The 25644-nt window shown below is 37.5% G+C and overlaps 1 protein-coding gene and 1 long non-coding RNA gene across 3 annotated transcripts in view; one reads left to right on the forward strand and one right to left on the reverse strand.

Annotated features, from left to right (window-relative positions):
- AKAP9 (A-kinase anchoring protein 9) overlaps positions 1–25644 on the forward strand; it is a 164044-nt gene that overhangs the window by 69746 nt on the left and 68654 nt on the right. For both annotated transcript variants that reach the window (XM_025290830.3, XM_006078355.4), the window contains exons 15-21: positions 7375–7471; positions 8458–8550; positions 16188–16538; positions 17944–18168; positions 19274–19414; positions 19850–19953; positions 22457–22662. In XM_025290830.3, the coding sequence (XP_025146615.3) occupies positions 7375–7471; positions 8458–8550; positions 16188–16538; positions 17944–18168; positions 19274–19414; positions 19850–19953; positions 22457–22662 (1217 nt within the window). The remainder of the gene's footprint in view (positions 1–7374; positions 7472–8457; positions 8551–16187; positions 16539–17943; positions 18169–19273; positions 19415–19849; positions 19954–22456; positions 22663–25644) is intronic.
- LOC102413244 lies at positions 17991–22566 on the reverse strand. The gene is made up of 3 exons (XR_329276.4): positions 22449–22566; positions 21260–21399; positions 17991–18126 (listed from the first exon to the last, which is right to left on the reverse strand). It is a non-coding gene; the product is annotated as an uncharacterized LOC102413244 (long non-coding RNA).

Here is a 25644-nt window from a genome sequence, read left to right on the forward strand (position 1 = left end):
CTATTTCCAAGACAAATCTAAACTGTACCACTTCTCACCAGGCCCCTAGTCCCTGCCGTCATCATGTCTCACTTGGATTACTGCTTTTGTCCTAACTCTTCCCTAGAGTCTGTTCTCAACAGTTCCAAAGCTTTGCTTTTAAAATTTAAGACAAGTCATGTTATTCCAGTGCTCTCCTGTCCTTCCTGTGCCTTCCCAGATCCTTACCTACTGGGTCCTCTCTCTCTGAATCTGTGTCCTGCTGCCTTGCTGTGCCTTACTACTGTAACTCCTTATAGTCTCCTCAGGATCCTCACGCTGTTGGGATGCTCCTGCTTGTGAATCTCTCTTCTCGTTGCTGTCCCTTCTGCCTGGGTTGATCTTGCTCTAGGTTATTTGTATACCCAACACACTCAGTTCTTCAGGTCTTTGCTCAGGTGCCTTTTTCTCATGGGGCCTGTCCTGATCACCCGATTCAAATTAAAATCACCCCTTAGTGCTCTACACCTGAGTTTCCTGTTTAGTTTTTCTATATTAATGTTATGTTATATATATTTTGTTGCTGTTCAGTCGCTAAATTGTGTCCAACTCTTTGCTAAGTTGTGCCCAACCCATGGACTGTAGCCCACCAGGCTGCTCTGTCCATGGGACTTCCCAGGCGAGAACACTGGAGTGGGTTGCCATTTCCTTCTCCAGGGGATCTTCCCAACCCAGGGATCAAACCCACATCTCTTGCTTGGCAGGCAGATGCTTTACTACTGAGACACCTGGGAAATGTGTTTTATATATATGTAACTATAAAGATAAGTATATATATATGTATTTATATGTGTATATGTGTATATAGATAGATAGATAGGAGGGAAGGTTTATTTATTTGTTTACATTATCTGTCCCCTGTGTTGGACTTCAAACTTTGTTAAGGGAATTTTTGTCTATGTAATTTTCTGTATCCCAAATCCTATAATAATTCCCTACAAATAGTTGGTGCTTAGTAAATATTTGTTAAAATGATTGAACAACTTATACTATAGTTGGGAAATGTGTTGTAGTATTTAACTAGCTCTATAAAGTCCTCAGAGTTTTAACCTAACTGACTGGCTCTGCTGCTCTAGGACTGATGGAAACCTGAAGACAGAGTTTTTGTGTTTTGTTCTGTGTGTATGTGTGTGTGTGTGTGTTGAAGACAAACCACTGTTTCCTCACTTCTTTGGAAGCACTCTGCTTCTGCTGCTTTCATTCAGCCTCTGTATATAGGCTTTGGAATTATTTATCCCACATTGGCACAGCCTTACAAAGCTTGCGTTTTATTTGAAGTCATTGGTTCCCAAACTTTATGATGCATCGAAAACATTGGAGGTTTTTGAAATTTAATACTATTTTTCGACTACGTAAAATTGCAGATTACTGGATTTTACATTTGAAGCATGAGTAGATTCAATAGCTTTGACATAGACTCTGGTCATTTGTATTTATAACAAGATAATTATGATGCAGGCAGTCCATAGATTGACACTTGGATACTATTACTTTAGATTTTTTGATATGAAAGAAAATAGGTGGATAATAAGAACTCATAACCATTTAACATATTTCAAGTAGCCTTCCTTTAATTACTGATGTTTTCTCTCTGAAGCATGAAGAAAAGGAAGAGCCCTGGAAGAGTAGATCTACTTTGCTGTTCCTACACTTGGGATTTTGCAAGCTTATTGTGCTTCTCAGAGTTTCTGAAATGCACAATCGAAATGTAGTAACAGTACCTTTCAACCAAAACCATTAGTTTTCTCTCAGACCTCACCAGTGAGGTTTATTGACTGCCATATTTTCCCCTATGAACATGTAATTAAAGTTATTTCTTGTGAAATATCACTACATATTTGGAAACAGCTGTAGCACTTTTTGAATAAAGAGTATATTGTTCTTCTAATATAGACTTGAAATAGTTTATGAAAAATAATTGTCATTCATTTAACAAATATTTGGTAATGTTATCCTTGAAGCCTCTTAGAAGCAATAGTATGGAGTTGAAACAGCCAAACCTGTATTTGACTCCCAGTTGGACCCTTGAGCCGCCATTTGATCTTAGGCAGATATTTAAACAAGTTTAGGTAATATGTGCTGTCCTCAGTCGTGTCCAACCTTTTGTGACCCCACGGACTGCAGCCCACCAGGCTCTTCTGTCCATGGGATTCTCCAAGAAGAATATTGGAATGGTTGCCATTTCCTTCTGCAGGGGATCTTCCCAACTCAGGGATTGAACTCACATCTTCTGCATTGGCAGGTGGATTCTTTACCACTGAGCCACCTCTTTGAAACCCATGTCTAAATAATACTGAGGGTAAAAACTACCTTAAAACCATGAGGGTTAAAAGAAACCACGACTGGAAAGTCAGTTCAGTCACTCAGTCGTGTCCGACTCTTTGCGACCCCATAGACTGCAGCATACCAGGCTTCCCTGTCCATCACAAACTGCCAGAGCTTGCTCAAACTCATGTTGGTGATGCCATCCAGTCATCTCATCCTCTGTCATCCCCTTCTCCTCTTGCCTTCAATCTTTCCCAGCATTAGGGTCTTTTTCAAGGAGACAGTTCTTCCCATCAGGTGGGCAAAGTATTGGAGCTTCAGCTTCAGCATCAGTCCTTCCAATGAATATTCAGGACTGATTTCCTTTAGGTCTAACTGATTTGATCTCCTTGCAGTCCAAGGGACTCGCAAGAGTCTTCTCCAACACCACAGTTCAAAAGCATCAATTCTTTGGTGCTCAGCTTTCTTTATAGTCCAGCTCTCACATTCATACGTGACTACTGGAAAATCCATAACTTTGACTAGATGTACCTTTGTTGGCAGAGTAATGTCTCTGCTTTTTAATATGCTGTCTGGGTTGGTCATAGCTTTTCTTCCAAGGAGCAAGTATCTTTTAATTTCATGACTGCAGTGATTTTGGAGCCCCAAAATATAAAATATCTCACTGTTGCCATAGTTTCCCCATTTATTTGCCATGAAGTGAAAGAAATAGAGGAAAACAACAGAATGGGAAAGACTAGGGATCTCTTCAAGAAAATTAGAGATACCAATGGAACATTTCATGCAAAGATGGGCTCAATAAAGGACAAAAATGCTTTGGACCTAACAGAAGCAGAAGATATTAAGAAGAGGTGGCAAGAATATACAGAAGAACTATACAAAAGAGATCTTCACATCCAAGATAATCACGATTGTATGATCACTCACCTAGAGCCAGACATCCTGGAATGTGAAGTCAAGTGGTCCTTAGAAAGCATCACTACGAACAAAGCTAGTGGAGGTGATGGAATTCCAGTTGAGTTATTTCAAATCCTGAAAGATGATGCTGTGAAAGTGCTGCACTCAGTATGCCAGCAAATTTGGAAAACTCAGCAGTGGCCACAGGACTGGAAAAGGTCAGTTTTCATTCCAATCCCAAGAAAGGCAATGCCAGAGAATTCTCAAACTACTGCACAGTTGCACTCATCTCACATGCTAGTAAAGTAATGCTCAAAATTCTCCAAGCCAGGCTTCAGCAGTACGTGAACTGTGAACTTCCAGATGTTCAAGCTGGTTTTAGAAAAGGCGGAGGAACAAGAGAGCAAATTGCCAACATCCGCTGGATCATCAAAAAAGCAAGAGAGTTCCAGAAAAACATCTATTTCTGCTTTATTGACTATGCCAAAGCCTTTGCCTGTATGGATCACAATAAACTGTGGAAAATTCTTCAAGAGGTGGGAATACCAGACCACCTGACCTGCCTCTTGAGAAACCTATATGCAGGTCAGGAAGCAACAGTTAGAACTGGACATGGAACAACAGACTGGTTCCAAATAGGAAAAGGAGTACATCAAGGCTGTATATTGTCACCTTGCTTTTTTAACTTATATGCAGAGTACATCATGAGAAATGCTGGACTGGAAGAAGCACAAGCTGGAATCAAGATTGCCGGGAGAAATATCAATAACCTCAGATGTGCAGATGATACCACCCTGATGGCAGAAAGTGAAGAGGAACTAAAAAGCCTCTTGATAAAACTGAAAAAGGAGAGTGAAAAAGTTGGCTTAAAGCTCAACATTCAGAAAACGAAGATCATGGCATCTGGTCCCATCACTTCACGGGAAATAGATGGGGAAACAGTGGAAACAGTGTCAGACTTGAATTTTTTGGGCTCCAAAATCACTGCAGACGGTGATTGCAGCCATGAAATTCAAAGACGCTTACTCCTTGGAAGGAAAGTTATGACCAACCTAGATAGCATATTGAAAATTGCCTACAAAGGTCCATCTAGTCAAGGCTATGGTTTTTCCAGTGGTCATGTGTGGATGTGAGAGTTGGACTGTGAAGAAAGCTGAGTGCAGAAGAATTGATGCTTTTGAACTGTGGTGTTGGAGAAGACTCTTGAGAGTCCCTTGGACTGCATGGAGATCCAACCAGTCCATTCTAAAGGAGATCAGCCCTGGGTGTTCTTTGGAAGGAATGATGCTAAGGCTGAAACTCCAGTACTTTGGCCACCTCAGGCGAAGAGTTGACTCATTGGAAAAGACTCTGATGCTGGGAGGGATTGGGGGCAGGAGGAGAAGGGGACGACAAGAGGATGAGATGGCTGGATGGCATCACCGACTTGATGGACATGAGTTTGAGTGAACTCTGGGAGTTGGTGTTGGACAGGGAGGCCTGGTGTGCTGTGATTCATGGGGTCGCAAAGAGTTGGACACAACTGAGCGACTGAACTGAACTGAACTGATGGGACCGGATGCCATTATCTTAGTTTTCTGAATGTTGAGTTTTAAGCCAACTTTTTCACTCTCTTCTTTCACCTTCATCAAGAGGCTTTTTAGTTGCTCTTCACTTTCTGCCATAAGGGTGGTGTCATCTGAGGTTATTGATATTTCTCCCGGCAGTCTTGATTCCAGCTTGTGCTTCATCTAGCCCAGCATTTCACATGACAACTCTGCATATAAGTTAAAAAGCAGAGTGACAATATACAGCCTTGACATACTCCTTTATCTATTTGGAACCAGTCCGTTGTTCCATGTCCAGTTCTAACTGTTGCTTCTTGACCTGCATGCAGGTTCCTCAGAAGTCAGGTAAGGTGGTCTGTATTCCTCTCTCTTGAAGAATTTTCTGCCATTTGTTGTGATCTACAGAGTCAAAGTCTTTGGCGTAATCAGTAAAGCAGAAGTAGATGTTTTTCTGGAACTCTCTTGCTTTTTTCATGATCCAGTGGATGTTGGCAATTGGATCTGTGGTTCCTCTGCCTTTTCTAAATCCAGCTTGAACATCTGGAAGTTCTCAGTTCACATAGTGTTGAAGTCTGGCTTGGAGAATTTTGAGCATTACTTTGCTAGCGTGTGAGATGAGTGCAATTGTGCAGTAGTTTGAACATTCTTTGGCATTGCCTTTCTTTGGGATTGGAATGAAAACATCCTTTTCCAGTCCTGTGACTGCAAAGAGACTTCGCTAAATGTTGTGGAGAAAACTTTAGATGTTTGTAAAGTGACCCTTTACCACAAGGGGCTTCCTTGGTAGCTCAGATAGTAAAGAATCTGCCTGCAATGCAGAGACCCGAGTTTGATTCCTGGGTCAGGAAGATCTCCTGGAGAAGGGATAGGCTACCCACTCTAGCGTTCTTGGGCTTCCCTCATGGCTCAGCTTGTAAAGAATCCTCCTGCAGAGTGGAAGACCTGGGTTCAGTCCCTGGGTTGGGAAGATCCCCTGGAGAAGGGAACGGCTACCCTCTCCAATATTCTGACCTGGAGAATTCCATGAACTGTGTAGTCCCTGGGGTCAGAAAGAGTCAGACACAACTGAGCAACTGACACTTCACTTCACTTACCTCAAGGGACTTCAGTCCAATCATTGAAATAATATTTATTCATATAACAATAATTTCTTTAGTGATTGGGGAATATAACATGATGAGACAGCCAAAGTGCTGGAATTTAAAGCCATGAGTGTGTGGCATTTTTCAGTGCCCATCGCTGCACATTTCTGTAATGATGCTTTTTGCAGTGGCTCCAGGGGAAGTGGAAATAAAGGGACGACTGTGAGATGTTGGGATGGAAGGAATCTTTGGAGCAAAACAGAGGAAAGATGACCTGTATTGTTTGAGCTAGAGAATATGAAGGCTTATGATGTGTTAATATAAGTAAAGAAATCATGCAGGTGGAAGGTTAGGACCTTAATTATAAGATAGAAACAGTGAATTTGATTTCAGCTAGTCTATTTTTTTGAATATGGGATAAACATTTTCAAAGGCTGTAAAGCTACAAAATTAAGTCATTGTGAACTCGGCAGCATTTTTTTTTTTTTTTTTTTTTTTTAGTTTGAGTCTCTGTAGCTGGATAAATAATCTGGGGGATCTTTCATGGGCTGTGAAAATGAGAAATGAAGCAAAGGATCAGAACAGTGTTTGCACGAAGCTGTGAGGAAACAGATGAAATAATAAAAAAGATAAACGAACCAGGAAAGGGCAGAGAATAAAGACAAGAAACATGAGTTTTTATGATAATTTAACATGAATATAGAAGATGTATAGGGAGTTCACAACAGAAGAAACTTTTATGGCCAGTAGCACAAAGAATGCTACTTCTTCGTACATTCCTATTTGAAAAAATATATAATCTCAAAAATAAAGACATACATCTTCTAAGAAAGTTTTAAGGTCGTTGAGACTCTGTTGTTGAAGTTTTGAGAAAATACTTAAATTGTATGATTATGAAATTAAATTAATGTAACTTTTTCAAATATAGCATGTTAAAATTTTAAAATTATAAGATTTTATCATGTAGAAACATCTATAGATGTATGCAGAGATACATTTATGAGATCTCTATTTTAGCATTATTTGTTGTAGTGAGCATTTAGAAGTGACCCAATACAATACAGAATAAAGACATGAATACCAAAAGATACATGAATACATGAAAAACTAAAAATTTCAGAAGTAGTTATGAATAAAATTAAGAATGTTTCTCACTGTCACTACACCCCCATTCCACTGGAGGTAATCACTGTTACTTTTGATGTGTGTTCTTCCAGAATTTTTTCACTCTGCATGTGTGTGTAAATTTTTAATAAAAATGAGATTTTGTAAACTTGCTTCCTCAATAATAGTATAGGTAACTTTTAAAAAAATCTATACTTATAAACAGCTCCATGTCATACATTTGTAGTAGACTTATAAAATGGCATAAAACTCAGGGATAATCTGTTAAATATTTATGTAATTCTGCTGCTTTACTTTTAAGTGAAAAAAGTAGTCAAAAATAATGAGTTATGTTACAATACCCCGCTGCCCCAACACACATTTTATGCATGCTGTAAATTTACTAACAGTAAAATTCACACACAACATTAATCCCTTCATCCTCTTTTGTTTATATTTAGCTTCTTCGTTGATTCAGTGGTAATTACTGAGTCTGATGTACAGAAAGCAACATACCCAGCAAGTTGTCTAGAACAGAACATTGATGGCGCTACAGAGGTATTTTTAAACTGTTATGTACACTAATTGTATTTTTGTTACTATCATTTTTATGTATGTGATTTAATTATTCAATAAATAGTTGCTGTGAATTAAGTATAGTAAAAATGAGAATAAAGATCCAGAAGAATATATAAGTGAAGAAATTTGATATACTGGAATGGGTTTCCATTGCCTCCTCCAGGGGATCTTCCCAACCCAGGGATTGAACCCGAGTCTCCTGCATTGGCAGACAGGTTTTTTACCATTAGTGCCACTTTGGAAGCCTGATGTACTTTCATAGCATAGCAAAAACACAAAAAAGTTAAAATTGAGAGGTTTTTTTTTCCCCCTAAATATATTCTAATTTAAAATTTGTCTTGTTTTATATAACATGGGCTATATAGCAAGTTAATTTCAGTGCCCTGAACTTTACAAGAAATTAGTTTCAAAAAAGAGAAACAGCTTTTCTTCCTACCATGAGAAGTTGAACTAGACTATCTCTAGAGTATTCTTTAGGAATTCCCAGAATTCAATACGCTAGGGCTAGGACATTGGAAAAGGCTTTTTTCAGCACAGGCCATACAGTATAGAAAAGTCCCTCATCTTTTCCAGTATATCTGATCTAGTCAAACCACCTTTTGCCTCTCCTCAACACTGTGTATATTCCCAATTTGTGGCCACTTTTCCCAAACATAACTGTAAAATCCTGGGCTTCATTCAGTAAATTTTTAGTTCTTAAGTAATATCTTTTCTTCCCCCACTCTAGAACTGTACATTAGTAATTGTAAGCATGCTTCTCAGTTTGCATTTTAAACTTCACAAGAGTAAGCACAATTAATTTAGTAGAATTATTCACTAGAACTATTGCTTTTAATTGAGCAGCAATTTATTTACTTATTAAAGCTTTTAAGAAATTTTCTAAAGAATAGAAATCTTTTGAGAAAAGTTTAAAAGTGTTGTATAATTAGTATAAATAAATATGTCATATTTGCTTTTTAATTTAGTATTCTGGTGAATTTGGAGTGAAAAAGGAAACAAATATGGTTAAGTTGCTGAAAAAACAGTACCAAGAACGATTAGAAGAAGAAGTAGCTAAGGTAAGTTTATAGTTTATTTGAAAGATAATTTTGTCTGTATTCTCTTTGAGCCTTCAAAAAAAGATAGATTTCATTGACGATAAAGCACTGGTTTTTGTTGTAAATTTTACATGTAGCTCCTTTAAGTTGTCAGATACTGTAACTATCCACAGTTGCCTTAGAATGGAATGTTCTGTGAATTATTCTATGAGAAAAGCATTTGTCTCTTGATGTAGAATAGCAGTTAGAAACTTGTGGGAGTTATAAATTTATTACCTTGTGAGTAGTACCATAGGAAGGAGTTTGGCCTTCCTTAAAGGTGGAGGATGTGATAGGAAATGAGAAAGGAAATGCTTGGTCTTTTATATTAAAACAGTTTTGCCTACCTCCTCCCAGAGCAGTAGTACATGTGTGCATGCTCAGTCACTCAGTGGTGTCCAACTCTTTGCGACCCATGGACTGTGGCCTGCCAGTCTCCTCTGTCCATGGAATTTTCCAGGCAGGAATACTGAAGTGGGTTGCCATTTCCTCCTCCAGGAGATCTCCCAACCCAGGGATCAAACTCACATCTCTGTGTCTCCTCTATTACCAGGCGTATTCTTTACCACTGAGCCATCTGCAAAGTCTGTTTCCTGAAATATAGGGATTATTTAGGGATTGATGGAAGCCTGTACCCAACTTCATTCCTTCATCCTTCTCCTGAGGGAGAAAGGCTGCTGTAGTCCACAGGAAAGAGAGCCTTGGGCTTTGTGGGAATCTTGGTGGAGAGAATTTTCACCTGCACGCAGAATGTATAACCAAAGACAGTCACTCTCCTGCTTACCACAAAGTGATGGATTCTGGAAAAACTTGGCTCAGAAACGCATCTGGACCCCAGAAGGGAGATCAAATGTGGTCTCCTGTAAGTGTGGGGTTCTTCCTCTGAGAGCCCAAGGGGAACTGAACAGGTAGACTGTGGCTTTCCTGAGCTTAACCTGGGGGATGCATGGAGTCCAGGGGGCCACAAGGCTTCCTCCAGGTGCCTCTTTAGGGGGCTTGCAGCCTGCTTGCTTCTGCACCACTGACCTAGCAGGTAGAAACTGTGTCACCTTTCCCTGCTTAGGGAACCGCTGAACTTAGGGTACTGGATCCAAGTCCAAAGTAACCAACAAATAAAAAACAGAAGTGACTGTGATGTTTATGACTGTCGATGCTCTTAGCTGCTATGCTCAGAACTATTGTAAACTCCTGAATACCACGTGTACTACTTACTATACCATTATGATTCCATTTCTTTGTCTCTGAATTCTCTTAAAATGCATATTCCTGTTTGGGTTCTTATTTTGGAGTAGTTGGGTTCTGAGTTTGTCGTGCTTGTTTTTTATAGTATTTAAACTGTTCTAGTGTAGCAGTCCTACTGGAGTATATGCGTTTTAGTGAAGGAGGGATAGAATTTACAGGAAATGCATAAAGAATTAGATTAAATATAAATTAGATGAGGCGGTCAATACTCAAGGAAATATGTGGGCCATAAGGACCTACTCACTTCCATATTTGAATTGAATAATTTTGTTCAAAGTGAACAGTGAGGCACCAGGACTCCTCTGGCAGTCCAGTGGTTAAGACTTCTTCAAGTGCAGGGGCTTCAGGTTCAATCCCTGGTCATGGAGCTTATATCTCACATGCCTTGTGGCCAAAAAAAAAAAAAAAAACAAACAGAAACAACAATATAACAAATTCAATAAAGATTTAAAATGGTCAAAAAAACCTTAAAAAAAAAAAAAGTGAAGCACCATCACTTTTATACAGTTCTCACTATCTGGTTCTTTTAGAGAGTTGCAAGGTTTTTTCTTTCTCAAGTGAAATGTTTGTAGCAGGGCATCCTAGTATAGCAGTTAAGGATATGAGGTTTGGGATAGGATTAGATTTGCAGTCTTAGGAAAGTTACTTAACTAGTCAGTCTCAGTTCCCTCTATGTTAAAAGAGGAGAATAATAGAAGTAATAGTAATTCTTGTGAAGGTTCAATGAGCTAATACATACAAGGCACCTATTTTGTATTATATTGTTCAGTTGCTCAATAGTGCCTGACTCTGCCACCACATGGACTGCAGCACACCAGGCTTCCCTGTCCTTCACCATCTCCTGGAGCTTGCTCAAACTCATGTCCGTTGAGTCCGTGATGCCATCCAACCATCTCATCCTTTGTTGTCCCCTTTCCTCCTACCTTCAGTCTTTCCCAGCATCAGGGTCTTTTCCAATGAGTCAGCTCTTTGCATCAGGTAGCCAAAGTATTGGAGCTTCAGCCTCAGCATCAGTCCTTCCAATGATTATTCAGGATTGATTTCCTTTAGGGTTGACTGGTTTGATCTCATTGCAGTCCAACAGACTCTGAAGAGTCTTCTCCAACTCCAGCAGTTCAAAAACAGCAATTCTTTGGTGCTCAGCCTTCTTTATGGTCCAACTTTCACATCCATACATGACTACTGGAAAAACCATAGCTTCAACTATATATATGGACCTTTGTCAGCAAGTAATGTCTCTGCTTTTTAATATGCTATCTTGGTTTGTCATAGTTTTTCTTCCAAGGAGCAAGCATCTTTTAATTTCATGGCTGCAGTCACCATCTGCAGTGATTTTGGAACCCAAGAAAATAAAGTCTGTCACTTTTTCCATTGTTTTCCCATCTATTTGCCATGAAGGGATGGGACTGGATGCCATAAGACACCTAGAAGATAATAAAGACTCATAAATGACATCTTTTGAAGCAGTCTTACTACTGTGATAATGGTGATGATATAAATATGTTTTGTGAAGCATCATTCATCAAGCTTATAGCAGATCACTAGAGTACAGGTCAATGAAGACCATTCCAGAGGCAGCCAAGGTATTGAATTGGCCACAAAGTTTATTCATTTTTCCCATAACATGTTACAGAAAATCCCAAATGAACTTTCTGGCCAACCCAATACTGTGATCCAAGAGAGAACACATCATGGCCCAGCTTGATCCTAGAATAGTTTATGAAAAATGAAAGTTGCTCAGTGGTGTCCTGTACTTGGGACCCAATGATCTGTAGCCTGCCAGGCTCCTCTGTCTGTGGAATTCTCCAGGCAAGAATACTGGAGTGGGTAACCGTTCTCTTCTCCAGGGGATCTTCCTGACCCAGGGAGCAAACCCACGTCTTCTGCATTGCAGGCAGATTCTGTACTATGTGAGCCACCAGTGAAGCCCCAGAATAGGACATGTTGTTTATATTAGTCAGCAGAACAGATGGGGTTATGCTCAACCCTATAAGAAGTTAGAAAAATATTGAGAAACATTGTTTTAAAAGCACAGAGTATATGGAAGAAACCAGTAGAGGTAGTGATTGCTAACATAGATAACATTAGATTCACCCTGTGATTTGGGTATGTACTATTGAAAAATAGACATTCATTAACAGTTCATTTCACTGCCAAGCAGTGTTCTGAGTGCAGGGTATAGCAGAAGAAAAATAGATGAAATCATTGCTCCTGTAGACCTTACATCTGTTGTTATTGTGTGGTCACTAAGTCATGTCCAACTCTTTTGTGTCCCCATGGACTCTAGCCCGCTAGACTTCTCTATCTGTGGGCTTTCCCAGGTAAGAATACTGGAGTGGGTTGCCATTTCCTTCTCTGGGCCATCTTCCCAACCCAGGGATTGAACCCATGAGTCCTGTACTAATTCTTTCCTAATGAGCCACCTGTGAAGCCCTGACCTTTTATCTAGCTGGTGCAAATAGACAATGTACGAGAGTAATAGATACTATGAAGAGAAAAACGAACCAAGGTAATAAGACTAGAAGATTCCATGGGGAGTGAGGTGCTTTTGTTTTATATAGGGTAATCACAGAAGACCTCACTTTTGAACTGTCATGAGGGGAGAGTCCAGATGTCAGTGGGAGAGTAAATCATGAAGATAACAGATTGATCCTTTTAAGAAAGTGGGATGCAAAAGAGAAAGTCAGCAGTTTTCCAGTGGATGTCTCCAAGAGGTGTCCACGGAGAATTGGCAAGAGTTTGGGAGCCACCTACCCAACTGCCAGCATTGCCGAGTTGGAGGATGGTTTCATTCAGTCCTGCGACCTTTGTATTCATGGGTTCCATTTGGAGAAATATTGTGAAACCCTGGTACAGATTTATATCCTCAGCAGATGTAACTGGATACAGGAAGAGGAAATACAGGGAAAGAGGGGCAAGGACTTCCCCTTCAAGGGAAGATAGTACTGCAGGTAATTTGATCTAAGCACCTGGAATAATGGAGTTACTTAGGTGTTAGATGTAGGATGAAAACAAATACAAAGGAGTAGTTTCTGAAGGGGAGTGGGTAACTCAATATTCAAATTTTGATCCATTAAACGAAAAACAGTCATTAAATATGTAAATATAAGGGATGAGAAAATGATTGGATGTATAAATCTAGAGTTCAGGAAGTAAGATAAAACTCAACATGGAAATACGGTGGTATTTAGAGTCGTGTTTTTCAAACTGTGGTGTTATAACTTCTTTGTAAGGCATGAAATTAAATTTGGTTTGGTACAGGATTTTGATATTAATGGAAACATTCAGTTATATAAAACAGACACACAAGAAGTTGGGTCACAGTATAAAATGTTTTATTTTTGTTGTATGTGTATGTTTACCATGGTTACAGTAAGAAATATTGAAAAATACTAATCTAGTGAGTGTAAATGAAGAAGGGGTCTGGAAACCGAGCCCAGAGGAGGCCACTGTTTGAGGGCAGAGAAGTGAGGAGGAACAAAGGAAATGAAAAAGTGGTGCATTATATGTGGAAATGACCAAAGATTGCATCAGAGAAGCCAGTGATAAAAGTTTATTGAGAATGTATTAAACTTTGTCAGGTATTTCTGATAAAGTCTTGAAAGGTTGGAACTGCAAAGTAACCATTGGATTTTACAGTGTGCAATCATCAGTGACTTTCACAAGAACACATTTGATGGAATGGTAGAGACAAACTGATTAGATCTGATTTGAGAGAGAGTGAAGGAGAAGAATGAAATGAATTATTCTGAGTTGTTTTTAAAGAGGAGAGAAGTACAGTGCTAACTAAAGAGTGATGTAGGGAACTGAGTGGTAGATTGTTGTTGCTGTTTTGTTTTTGTTTAAGATGAAAGATACCACATCCTGTTTCTATGCTGATAGAAGCGATTGAGGAGAGAAGGGGGAAAAATAGCTGATTTAAAGAGAGAGTGGAATAGTTGCTGGAGCAGTGTCCTTGAGTAGATGAGAAGAGTTGCAGATCTGAAAAGCTGCCATTAGGTCGAAGCATGGTAGTTCTAATTCATTGAAACAGGAAGGAAGGTAAGAATATTTGACTCATGATTCAAGTATGTTTTCAGATGAAGTATTTGGAGACTGTGGAAGTTCTTTTCTGATTACTTCTATTTTTCTCAGTAAAGTAAAAAGCGAACTCAGCACCTGAGAATGAGAAAGGAAGAGATGATGTTGGAGCTTTAAGGAGAAAGCAAAGGGCTAAGAGAAGGAATAAGAAATGGAAACGACAAGGGAAATTGGGTAGAATCGCCCATATTACTAAGGGCTCATTTCAAGGATAGTGGTTATGATGTTAAAGTAAGACCAGTCAGCTTGTTTTTTCATTTTTCTCCTCAGTTAAGTTCAGCTGCACAGACACAGACTAGGCAGAGTTAATTGTAAACACAGGTGGAATTTGGTTAGATGGTATGGTGGTGAATAGAAAGGAGAGAATTACAAGGTAGTTAGTCTAGGCTTGGTTTTTATGTTTGGTTGGTTGGCTGGTTGGTTTTTTAGTTTCCAAAACACATGGTTCTTTTAATTATTTGTTATCCATTTCTATTCTAAATATGTATACAAAAAAAGTGATCTTTATAATGACCAATTTTTTAAAAATTTCATTTGTGACCTAACATCTCATCAGATTTTTGTTTGAGCACTGAAGAACTGATGCTTTTGAAAACTGGTGTTGGAGGAGACTCTTGAGAGTCCCTGGTACTGCATGGAGATCAAACCAGTCAATCCTAAAGGAATCAGTCCTGAATCTTCATTGGAAGGACTGACGCTGACGCTGAAGCTCCAATACTTTGGCCACCTGATGCAAGAAGCTGACTCATTCTAAAAGACCCTGATGCTGAGAAAGATTGAAGGCAAAAGGAGAAGAGGGCGGCAGAGGATGAGATGGTTAGATAGCGTCACCAACTGAGTGAACATGAATTTGAGCAAACGCCAAGAGATAGTGGAGGATAGAGGAGCCTGGCGTTCTGTAGTCCATGGAGTCGCAAAGAGTCAGACATGACTTAGTGCCTGAACAATAGTTGGTTCTCAAAGGCTTAGACTTCTCAGAGCCAAGGCTGCTGGTCACAATTTCTAGGTACCTATGGTGGGTGGAACTAAAATAAGCAGGAATTAAGGATCATAGTTGAAGTGGAAAGTGAAATAGATTAGATTGAATTGTATCATCATTTTACCAATGATGCCAAAAGGTCAGCTTCTTTGCATACCACTAATAAATCAAATCTCAGAGACAGAGTTTTGGGTGAAATAGAAAAGGATAGCTTTCTTGCTTTGCCAGGCAATGGGAGACAGAGTAGGCTCCTGCCCTCAAAAGCTGTGTGTCCCAATCTGGGAGGATTTGATGCGAGGTTTTATAGCAGTGGGGCTTCCCGGGTGGCGCAGTGGCAAAGAATCCAGCTGCCGGTGCAGGAGACGCTATTTCTAGCAGTGGTTTCAGGGGTGGAGTTTCTGACAAGATGAGGGTGTGAGCTGGGCTTGCACTCCCTTCATGGTTGGTCTCCTTACCTTGAAGAGCTTCTCTGGTCCCGTTAACCAGCCTGAGCTTGTTTCTTGGCTGCTCCTTCCTTAACTAACAACTGTTCGAATCTGCCCTTTGGAACTCAGGGAAGATCATGGAGTCTGGAGTTTTGCCTACAGGAAATGGGGACAAAAAAGGCTTCTATGCCCAGGAGCCCCACAGGGTCTCGCTCAGTTTCACTAATCACACAAACCTAGTGCTGTACTTCTGGGAATTTACTGCAAGTAAATTGGAAAGAATATGTGTATGATATGGTTAAAAAGCTTTCATCACAGTGGTGTTTAAAATAGCCTTAAGGACGAATTAGTCTGAATGTCCAACATAGATAGTTGATTAAGTACATTTATAGTATATCTGTATAATATGAAACTTTAAACCCATTTACAATTATATAGAAATGTATTTCTTGACTTGAAAAGATACTTACTATAGTTATGAAAACAGGTTATAGTATTAGAATATGACTAAGAAAAATGTTTGTCTATATTTATATCCATATCTAAATGTAAAGAAGAGGAAGAAGATTTGGAAATGTATGTACTAAAGTGTTAATAGTGAATTTCTGTACCAAACGTTTACTGCTGTTATAGAGTAAGGCAGAATTTTTTATAATTACTGATTTTAAAAAGGCAGGCAGTAAAACACTTTGATATTAGATTCATTATAACACAGAATCTTTATCTTCTTATCACTTTATGCTGAGATTTCTTTTAGTTTAAAAGCACGAGACCATCTTTTTTACTAGTTTATGTAGTTTTTAAGAGGAAACTTGCTTTTCTAATTCTTGCTAGTATTTACAGATCTAATCCTTTCTTGAACTGAATCCTTTTTGATTACCTTATTTCTTCAGGTCATTGTGTCAATGAGTATAGCATTTGCTCAGCAAACTGAACTGTCTAGAATATCTGGGGAAAAAGAAGACACTCCATCATCAGAAGCATCTCCTCTCTGTCAGCAAGAGCATTACTTAAATGAAATGAAATTATCACAGGGTCAGGCTGGTTTTCAGACTTTTGAGGCAACAGACAGGAAATTTAAAGAAGAATGTAAACCACTTAGTAAGGAGTTAGGAGAAGATGGAAAGGAAGTTCTGTTATCAAGCAAGGATCATCTTGACGATATACTAGAATCAAAGGACTGTGAACTGACTATTTCAGAAGAAATGTCCTCCAAAGATAGAACATTTATGGTCAGAGAATCTGTAAGTACGCTTCCTTGAGTATAAAAATTTATTTAAAAAATTGTGATTTTTCTCACTATAAAAATATTAACAGTAATGTTGCTTAATGGAGAACATAAGTATTCAGTTCAGTCTTGACCTGTGACTTATAAAGTGAAAGTGAAGTTGCTCAGTCGTGTCCGACTCTTTGCGACCCCATGGACTGTAGCCTACCAGGTTCAACCATCCATGGGATTTTCCAGGCAAGAGTACTGGAGTGGGTTGCCATTTCCTTCTCCAGGAGACCTTCCTGACCCAGGGATTGAACCCAGGTCTCCCGCATTGTAGGCAGACGCTTTACCGTCTGAGCCACCAGGGAAAAGTGACTTTTAAAGTGTATGAATAAATGGCTTAATATTATTATTAGATAAAAGTGGTCGGATTCATAATATTTCTGTTTGTCTTATATACATTGTGCATGGTAAAACCTCACTGTAAGTTGTACCCACGTTAATTTTCAGTCAGTTCAAATTATTATACTATAATTTGGCAATATGTATGATAAAATATTTGCTTGATAGGATAATATCAGAAGGAAAGAGCTGCCCGCTTAAGATAATTTAAAGCAGTCTCCTATATATATACTAATACCCTTTACTTTTTCATCATTGGAGGGTCTGTACCTCAACTTGTGCCTTTAACAGAACATAGTAAATTCTACTTCTTTTAAAATTATCTTAATTCAAATTTTTTGTTCATATTCATGACAGGCTATGTCTTTTTAGAGACATATTCAAATAAAATGTCAACTCTTTTTGAAGTGCAAAACCTGTTTAACTTGCCAGCAGCTGTTCAAGGCAGAATGATTTGTTTAAGTTTAGCTTTTCAGGACTTGTTGAAATCCAATAAGGTGTTGACTTCTTACAAGTTTGAGAAAGTGGAATATAAGGCTTTTATTTCCAGATAAACATTACTGAAGATTGTTTCTTATCAAGCAGTTCTCTACAGTACTCTGATGACTGCTGTGTAATATAAAGAGATAAAATTTCTCATTTTGTAAATTAAATTTTAAAATAGAAGAATTCCATTTATATTGTTTCCTCATAAAATGTCAAGAGGAATAATAGAGTTATTCATTACGAATAGGAGGAATCGTGAGTGTCTTTCCTTATTCTTCTCCTCCCTTTGATTTAGACTACATCTAAAATAACTGATAGCTATTTTGCTTTTGGAGAACAACATGTATAATAATGATTACCTTCACATTGATTTGAAATTATAAAGATAAATGTTTTAAATTATTTATGTTTTAGTTTAATAATGTGAAGTTTAAAATGACATGCTTTGTGGGGTTACTATTAGAATTATTTTCATATGTATTTTAAAAAATCAATGCTGATAGGTTTCCACAAAATGTTTTACGGTTGAATTTTTTTAACTGTTACAGCTCCATGATGAGATTTTGGTATCAAGCATGGATGCTTCTAGACAACTGATGTTAAATGAAGAACAGTTGGAAGATATGAGGCAGGAACTTGTACGACAGTACCAGGAACATCAACAGGCAACAGAGCTTTTAAGGCAGGCACACATGCGGCAGATGGAGAGACAGCGAGAAGACCAGGAGCAGCTGCAAGAAGAGATTAAGAGGCTGAATGAACAGTTAGCTCAGGTATGGGGCCAAGAGTCCCTTCCCTCCCCAGTTAAAAAGCAGTGTTTTTTATAGAGCTTTTTTTTTTTTTTTAAGTCAGAATTATTGCTGAGATCTGAATGAATATGAATATTTAACATCAGGAACAGACTCCACCAGTATAGGAGACTAAGATCTTGTTAAGGGGTTAAGGGTGCCTAACCCAACCTTGGAGAGCACTGTCTCTCTACCATTTGACTTATCTGCCTTTTTAGGCACTGAAAAAGTGGTTCTGAGGTTTTTGTTTTTAGGCTTTCCATTGAGTATATACGTGGCAAAAGTACTTTGGCAATTGGGGAAATTCTTTGTGCTGAGGTGCAGTTGATATTCAGCTTTCCCATTTTGATTTATAGATTTGTGAGTCTACCAATTGGCTTCTCCATGGTTTACCTTTATCTATCTTTAATCTGTCTTTTTAATTGTGAATGGAAATCTGAAGTAGTATGTTTCTGGAACTTAATCCATGGAAACATCTCTTCTTGATTTGAGAAATGCAAATTTGCATAATATTCTTAACCACTTTCTTGACTAAATTTACATACTCCTTGGTATTTGGGAACTGAAATCTTATCAATTGCTGTATGTAATATACTCACAAAATCATTGTAGAAAAGCAAATATTTATGTATAAGTTCCTATAAAAACAAATTTATTCAATTTATTTTGAAAAGTTAAGCTAACACAAAAGACAACAAATAGAGAACTCTTGAAATATAGTTTCAGATATAGAATAATAGGAAAATTGGGAGTTGAACATAAGACATTTGGAAAAATTAATTTTGCTTTTCTTCATTGCATTTTGTGACTTGAAACTTCTGAATTTTCAATGCAAAACTGGCATATTAAAGTAATATGAATTAAGCTGTAAAAATTCATGAATATTTAGGCCTAATTAGCTTTTTTTTTTTTAAGTTTCAAATTTTGCATTGAACTTGATATATGCTTTTAACCCCCTAATCATGGGATGTGAATCAGGGTAGAACCAAGGCCTGTTGGTTCTAGCGGGTTAAAAGAAAATCTGCTTAATATTCCTGCCTTTCTCTTCTATCGCAAACAATATTCTCTCATGACCTTTTTTCTTATTTAGAGATCCTCAATAGATAATGAAAACCTGATTTCAGAGAGAGAGAGGGTGCTTTTAGAGGAGCTGGAAGCACTAAAGCAGCTGTCTCTAGCTGGAAGAGAGAAGCTGTGTTGTGAGCTGCGCAACAGCAGTACGCAAACACAGGTAGTATGGACTTTGGCCCACCTAGGAGCAATGGACCCACATGCAGTGGGATCTGTGTGTCTTTGTTGTTGGTGTGAAGTGTGCTTTTTATAGGTCTGAGCTTAACATATTTGTGATTGTTTACATTGAAGGTAGGTGGAGTCAAGATGCCTTACGTTCTATTTAAGGTAATTCGAATCTGACAGTGATTTAGCAATGACTGTTGTTTCACCAGGCAGCCCAGTAACCAAACAAGCTTTATTGTCATATTATAGCATGCCATTTTCTGATAATGTTAATCTCCTGATAAAATATAGTTAAATATTATTTCAGATAGTATCTGTTTTGCACGCAGAGGTTTCTTTTTTACCTTAGAACAATATAAGAATGACATGCTATTTCCAAGATGACAGATTTTCTTTCTGTCTTGTCCTCCCTACCTTTACGCACACTTAGAATGGAAAGGAAAACCATGGAGAAGTTGAAGAACAGACCTTTAAAGAAAAGGTATTGGACAAAAAACCTGAAGAGGTGCCTCCTGAAATTGTGTCCAATGAAAGGTATACAGAATGCATATTTTTTTGAATGAAAAGTGAATTGAAATAGTTGTTTTGGTGTTACAGACTTTATTTGTCTTTATCATTATCTTGTACATCTATTTTATTTCTACATTGTACTCTGTGTAAAGAATGATCAGTTTCCTAACATTAAATAGACAAATTTTTAAAAATTTCTTGTATATAATTTTATTGGCTATTGAGCATGCACTCAGCTCAATAAATGATAAGGCTGAGGTTATTTGGTTATTGAACCTTTCTTGATTAATTTTATTCTGTTCACATGCTATTTTTTATCCTAAAAAAAAAACAAAATTATACATGTCAGTTTATTCCTTCACTGTTCAGACATGCATTCAGTATAAGCCACCCCCTGGTTTATGACAAGTAAAAAAATTAAATGATTAAATATGATAGTATATATTTAACTTCTTTGATGCATTTACTGTATAACAGATGAGACTTTTTAATCTATATCCCACCTTTATGGAGGAATAAATTCATGATCCGATGTTAACAAAACTTTTCCTTACTTTGATTTCGTAGAGATTCATGTAAAAATGAGAATAGTTACCCCACATTAATATTAAGGATTTTAGGCATAATATTTTAAAATCTGTTTTGTTCAAATGAAAAGCATTTCTTTAATTTTAAATTAAAATTAATACCTACTAACTTAATTTCCTCCTTTTCCAATTTCTGTTATTGTCAACCCTCTGTGTCCTCCTAACCTGCTTCCTCAGCTTGCATGGAGGAATTTGGCCCCTAAGATTTTGGCTTCCCCATTGGATCATCAGTATGGAACACAGTCAGTATGGAACTCAAACAAGAAAGACAGTGTACGAAAACTAGAGTTACCATGGCAATATAAAATAAACACAGTGTTTATTTTATATTATTTATCTCTAATTGGTATATTTAAAAAATTATACAGTGTTTACTTTTTAGGAATCTTTGTAGTGAGTGTTGATAAATGAGTATTCCTATTTATTTCTTTTTACCATCCTTTTATTTTGAATTATTTCTCTTATGGGGGAATATTTTCAAATTATCCTAGTCCTGGGGTGTTTGAGGCTTGAACGAAACCTGAGAACAAGTTAAAGAAATAAACCCTTTACTTACTTTCTACTAACTAAATTATTTAGAGTTTTATTTTTAATATCCTTCCTTAGGTAACCAGAGAACTTGATCTCAGTGTAAAAATAGAACTGTCTTTTTCACTTGACAAATGCTGAAGGGAAACTGCTCCATTTATTACCTTGTCTTAAAATAGTCATGTCATGTGCCTGTGAAAACAGATAGCCCTAACCTGTTTGTTGGTGATCTCCCGCACTGTGGAGCTGAAGAGAAAGTGTCTTGAGGCAGAGCGCCTTCCCCATGAGAGTCTTGTATTTTCTCTACGTGCAGGAAATGCGTAGTTTGCCACCACTGTACCTTTGTTGAATTAAGCTGTTAGGACAAGAGAGTTTAGTTATTCAGAAGATCAATCAGATAACCTTCTGAATCACCATTTATGGAAGTATATTTCTTGACACATGAAGATGTTTGTGCTAAAGACAAACAAAAGCTTGTAAAAAACCACTTTGTCCAGGATAATCCCATTTTTGTTTTGTATATATATTTATGAGAGAGAAAGACAAGGGAAAATGCCTAGAATGCTTAGGCATTAATATGTTAACCATGATTATCTCAGTACTAAGATATTTTGGTGGGTGCGTAGGAGCATTTTCTAATTTTTTTAAATAATAATGTGTTGCTTGTTAAAAAAGAGAGCGGGAGATGCACTATTAATTCCATTTGGTTGAAAATAGGTTCCTTCTGCTGACTGAAATGAGCGTAGTATGTGTAACTTGAGAAGTTTCTGTCTCTGGAGCAGATATAATAATCAGCAGCCTGAGGTTTTTAACCCTCTGGTGTTGGCAGATAGTGAGATTGTACTGTAGACCTTTATTAAAAACAGGTCTCTGCCTATTTTTGTAATTTAACCATATAGATCATCACCATTAAGTTATAGAAACACAAACATTTTTCCTGGTGGAATTTTTGAATTTATTTTAGAATATGTTGTTCAACATTGAAAAAGATATTTTAAAGGTTAAAATATATAAGAGTAACCGTGAATAGTATTACCAGCTCAATAACTTGCTTATGATTAGGTATTGTGCACACTTTTTGAAACTTAACTTCTGCATCTCCCTAAAAATTTTCTTCTAATTTAGAAGCTACTAGTTAAAAACTTTAGTTATTTGATTTCTTTCAGGTCAGTAAAATGCTGCATATTTTCAAAAACTAGTTGACTGATGAAAATTTTTCAGAAGAAAACAAATTTTATAATTTAAATACAAAAAGCACTTCATTGTAGGTGCTACTGCATATTATTTTTAACAGGATCATATGAAGTTTTTCTTTTTAAGTCAGATGTTTTGTAGTGTATTTTTCTTTTGTAGACCTAGTGTTTGCTTTAAAAAGATTAAACATTTTAATGAATGTTTCCTTACCTGTACAGGTATGCACTCCAGAAAGCTAATAACAGACTTCTGAAGATCCTCTTAGAAGTGGTAAAGACAACAGCAGCTGTTGAAGAAACAATTGGTCGCCACGTCCTGGGCATTTTGGATAGGTCTAGTAAAGCCCAGCCTTCTGCCAGCCTGATTTGGAGGCCAGAAGCAGAGCCGCCAACAAAGTCTTGTGTCCATGAGGAACAGACAGGAGGTGAGCTTTATATGCTGTTGAAACTATCATGATTATTTTCAGTAAATCTTGCTGAGTTCAAGCACATTACTAGTGCTGAAAATACAGAAGAAAGAATACTATTTTCCAGTAAAAATCTTCCAAACACAAATATACTAGAGCTAATCTCAAACACCATTATTGTTTAGCATTTGCAGATGGGTGCCTTAGAGTTGTCATTACACATACTCAGGGTTATTATTGTGCTACATAAATCAAAGGCTGTTTAATTTCACAACCAATAAAAGAAAAATTTCATATCACCACTCAAGACCCTTACCAATATTTATATGGTATAAGCATTATCCTAAAACCACCCTCTAAAGGGTAACGTTTTTGTCATATGGGGAAAGATGGGGTCTGGACCCTTGGACCAGAAGATCAAGGCCTTCCTTCACTGCCATTCCATACCCAAGCACTTTTCCGCAGTTGGAGGCCAGTCAGCTAAAAATAAAAATGCCAGTTATGCAATTTTTGAGAACATTCTGTTTTAAATTTCATGTGGAAAAATGAGAAGAAATTATCCCACTAAGAGAAAGTTTGCTTAATTATAGGTTGGCCACTTAATGTTTCTAATGCAGAGAAAAGCTTGGAGTTTTAACTAAAATTGATTTTTAAAACTTAAGTTGAATTCAAAGATAATTTTAAAAACTACTTTTAGTGAAGTCAGAGGTGAAATGATACTGTAACTTTAAATTTTCATTTGTTTCAAACTTTGTAGAACTGCTTTTTTTTATTTCACTGTTGGTTAAGCTCTCAGTCAAGGGCTGTTTGTTTTCTGCATATGAAGAATTAGGTAAAATTTTCTTGATCTCATTATAAAAGTATTTATCAAATCATGCTTTTTAAAAAACAATCATTTCATAAGCTAGTTTCACCTAACCATCTGGGAAAGGGGCATTTTGCGGTAAGACCTCCACCGCATCCAAAAGACACACCGAGGAATGTTCGCTACATGACAGGAAGTTTTTTTGTGTGTTAGCAGTTCTCCTAGACGTTTCTCAAAGTGGTTGCTGAGGTGTTCGGCGAACGACATTTCTTAAAAGATAGCAAACTCATCTCCAGAGCAGTGCTCCCATAGTTACTTCTGTGATAAAGCAGCCCTAAAAGGACATCTGATCAGCTGGACTACTTTCTTGCATATACATGGAGTTGCTCAGTCGAGTCCAACTCTCTGCGACCCCATGGACTGTAGCCCACCAGTCTCCTCCGTCCGTCCATGGGGTTTTCCGGGCAAGAGTACTGGAGTGGGTTGCCATTGCCTTCTCCAGGGAGATCTTCCCAACCCAGGGATCGAACCCAGGTCTCCCACATTGTAGGCAGACGCTTTTACCATCTGAGCCACCAGGGAAGTCACTTTCTTTCATAGTCCTCTAAATCTCTAAATATAAATGAAATATATCTAGCTACTATTTTAAGATATCCAATAATAGAGTAGTTTTTCAGTATAAGTAGTTTTATCAGTTCACTTTTACAAACATTTATTGAAAAGTTTTTTTTTTTTTGCTCTCTGCTTCACAATTCTCAGTCCAGTGAAGAAGGCACAGAAATTTCTATTCAAGGCAAAATAAAATCATGGTATTTAATGTTTTACTTAATACCATTTTCTACATGTTTGAATTGATTAAGCCTTTTAAAATAAATATTTAACTATCAATAGATTTTGAATGAATAATACTAAGATACAAGAGAAAAAATTAGAACCACTGTTAAGAAATATGGTTTAAAGACTATTAAAGCAGAGATAAGAATTTTGCTGGTGTTAGAATGTATGCTTTCCATTTAATCAGTTTTTATGTTACTGTGTTGGCAATGATGTGGTAGTCTTAGTAACAAAATTAGGAAGATCACTAGTATCATTTTGGGGTACTTAGATTCACTTTACATCTTGAAGGAAATACTGAATTTAAAGAATTTATAATTTAAAACAGGAAAGTACAGTCTTTAAAATACTGATACCATGTTCCATATGTAAGATTTTTTTCTGGTGTTTCTTCATATGTTTAATGGGAGTATTATTGTAAAAACTAAAATGAACTTCTAAAATAGTTCTTTTGTATCTTATTTAATATAACAAAAAGTTCAGTTTTAATCTGATTATAAGACAACTGGTGGTGGTGGTTTGGTTGTTAAGTCGTGTCCAGCTCTTGTGAGTCCATGGACTGTAGCCTACTGGGCTCCTCTGACCATGGAATTCTCCAGGCAAGAATACTGGAGCGGGTTGCCATTCCTTCTCCATAAAACAACTCCTGCTCTTCAATTTTTATATATGACTTTTTGTTGTGGGTAGTAGCACTTGTAATCTCTTTGCAGTTCTCAAGTCTAAACTTGTTTAGATTTTAAACATGTGTGGACTTGTTCACTCTCTAAAAAAAAATAATAATTGACTTGCTAATGTTTGCTTCCTCATAAGAAAGTGAAGGGAAATTTTGAGCCATTGTGGAATTGTTTAAACTTGAGTGAATATTAGACTAGTTCATAAAAATGAGTTTCCTTAGGAGGTTTTGAAAGAAAATGTCCCGTAGGCCTACACTGTGATGGTTCAGTGGTAAAATACCTCTACCTCCCCCTTAGAAGACCAGGGACTGAATCTTATTTGCTGCAGCTTTTTTTTTTTTTTTTTTTTTTTGGAGCAATGTGATGTTATAGCAAGAATACTGGATTAGTAATGAGAAGGTCCTTCTTCCAGGTCACTGTGGCCTTGGGCAAGTCTCTTACTCTCCTGAGGCTTCAGTTAATTTAGTCATCTGTCAGGTACAAAAATCAGACTAGAACCAGTGGTTTCCAGTTGGAGCCCTAGATATCTTCAGGCCAGGGCAGGGGACTGCTCTATCCTATCATACTGCTGCTGCTGCTGCTAAGTTGCTTGAGTCGTGTCCGACTCTGTGCGACCCCAGAGACGGCAGCCCACCAGGCTCCCCTGTCCCTGGGATTCTCCAGGCAAGAACACTGGAGTGAGTTGCC

Source organism: Bubalus bubalis, chromosome 8 (genome assembly GCF_019923935.1).
Source record: "Bubalus bubalis isolate 160015118507 breed Murrah chromosome 8, NDDB_SH_1, whole genome shotgun sequence".
Lineage (NCBI taxonomy): Eukaryota > Metazoa > Chordata > Mammalia > Artiodactyla > Bovidae > Bubalus > Bubalus bubalis.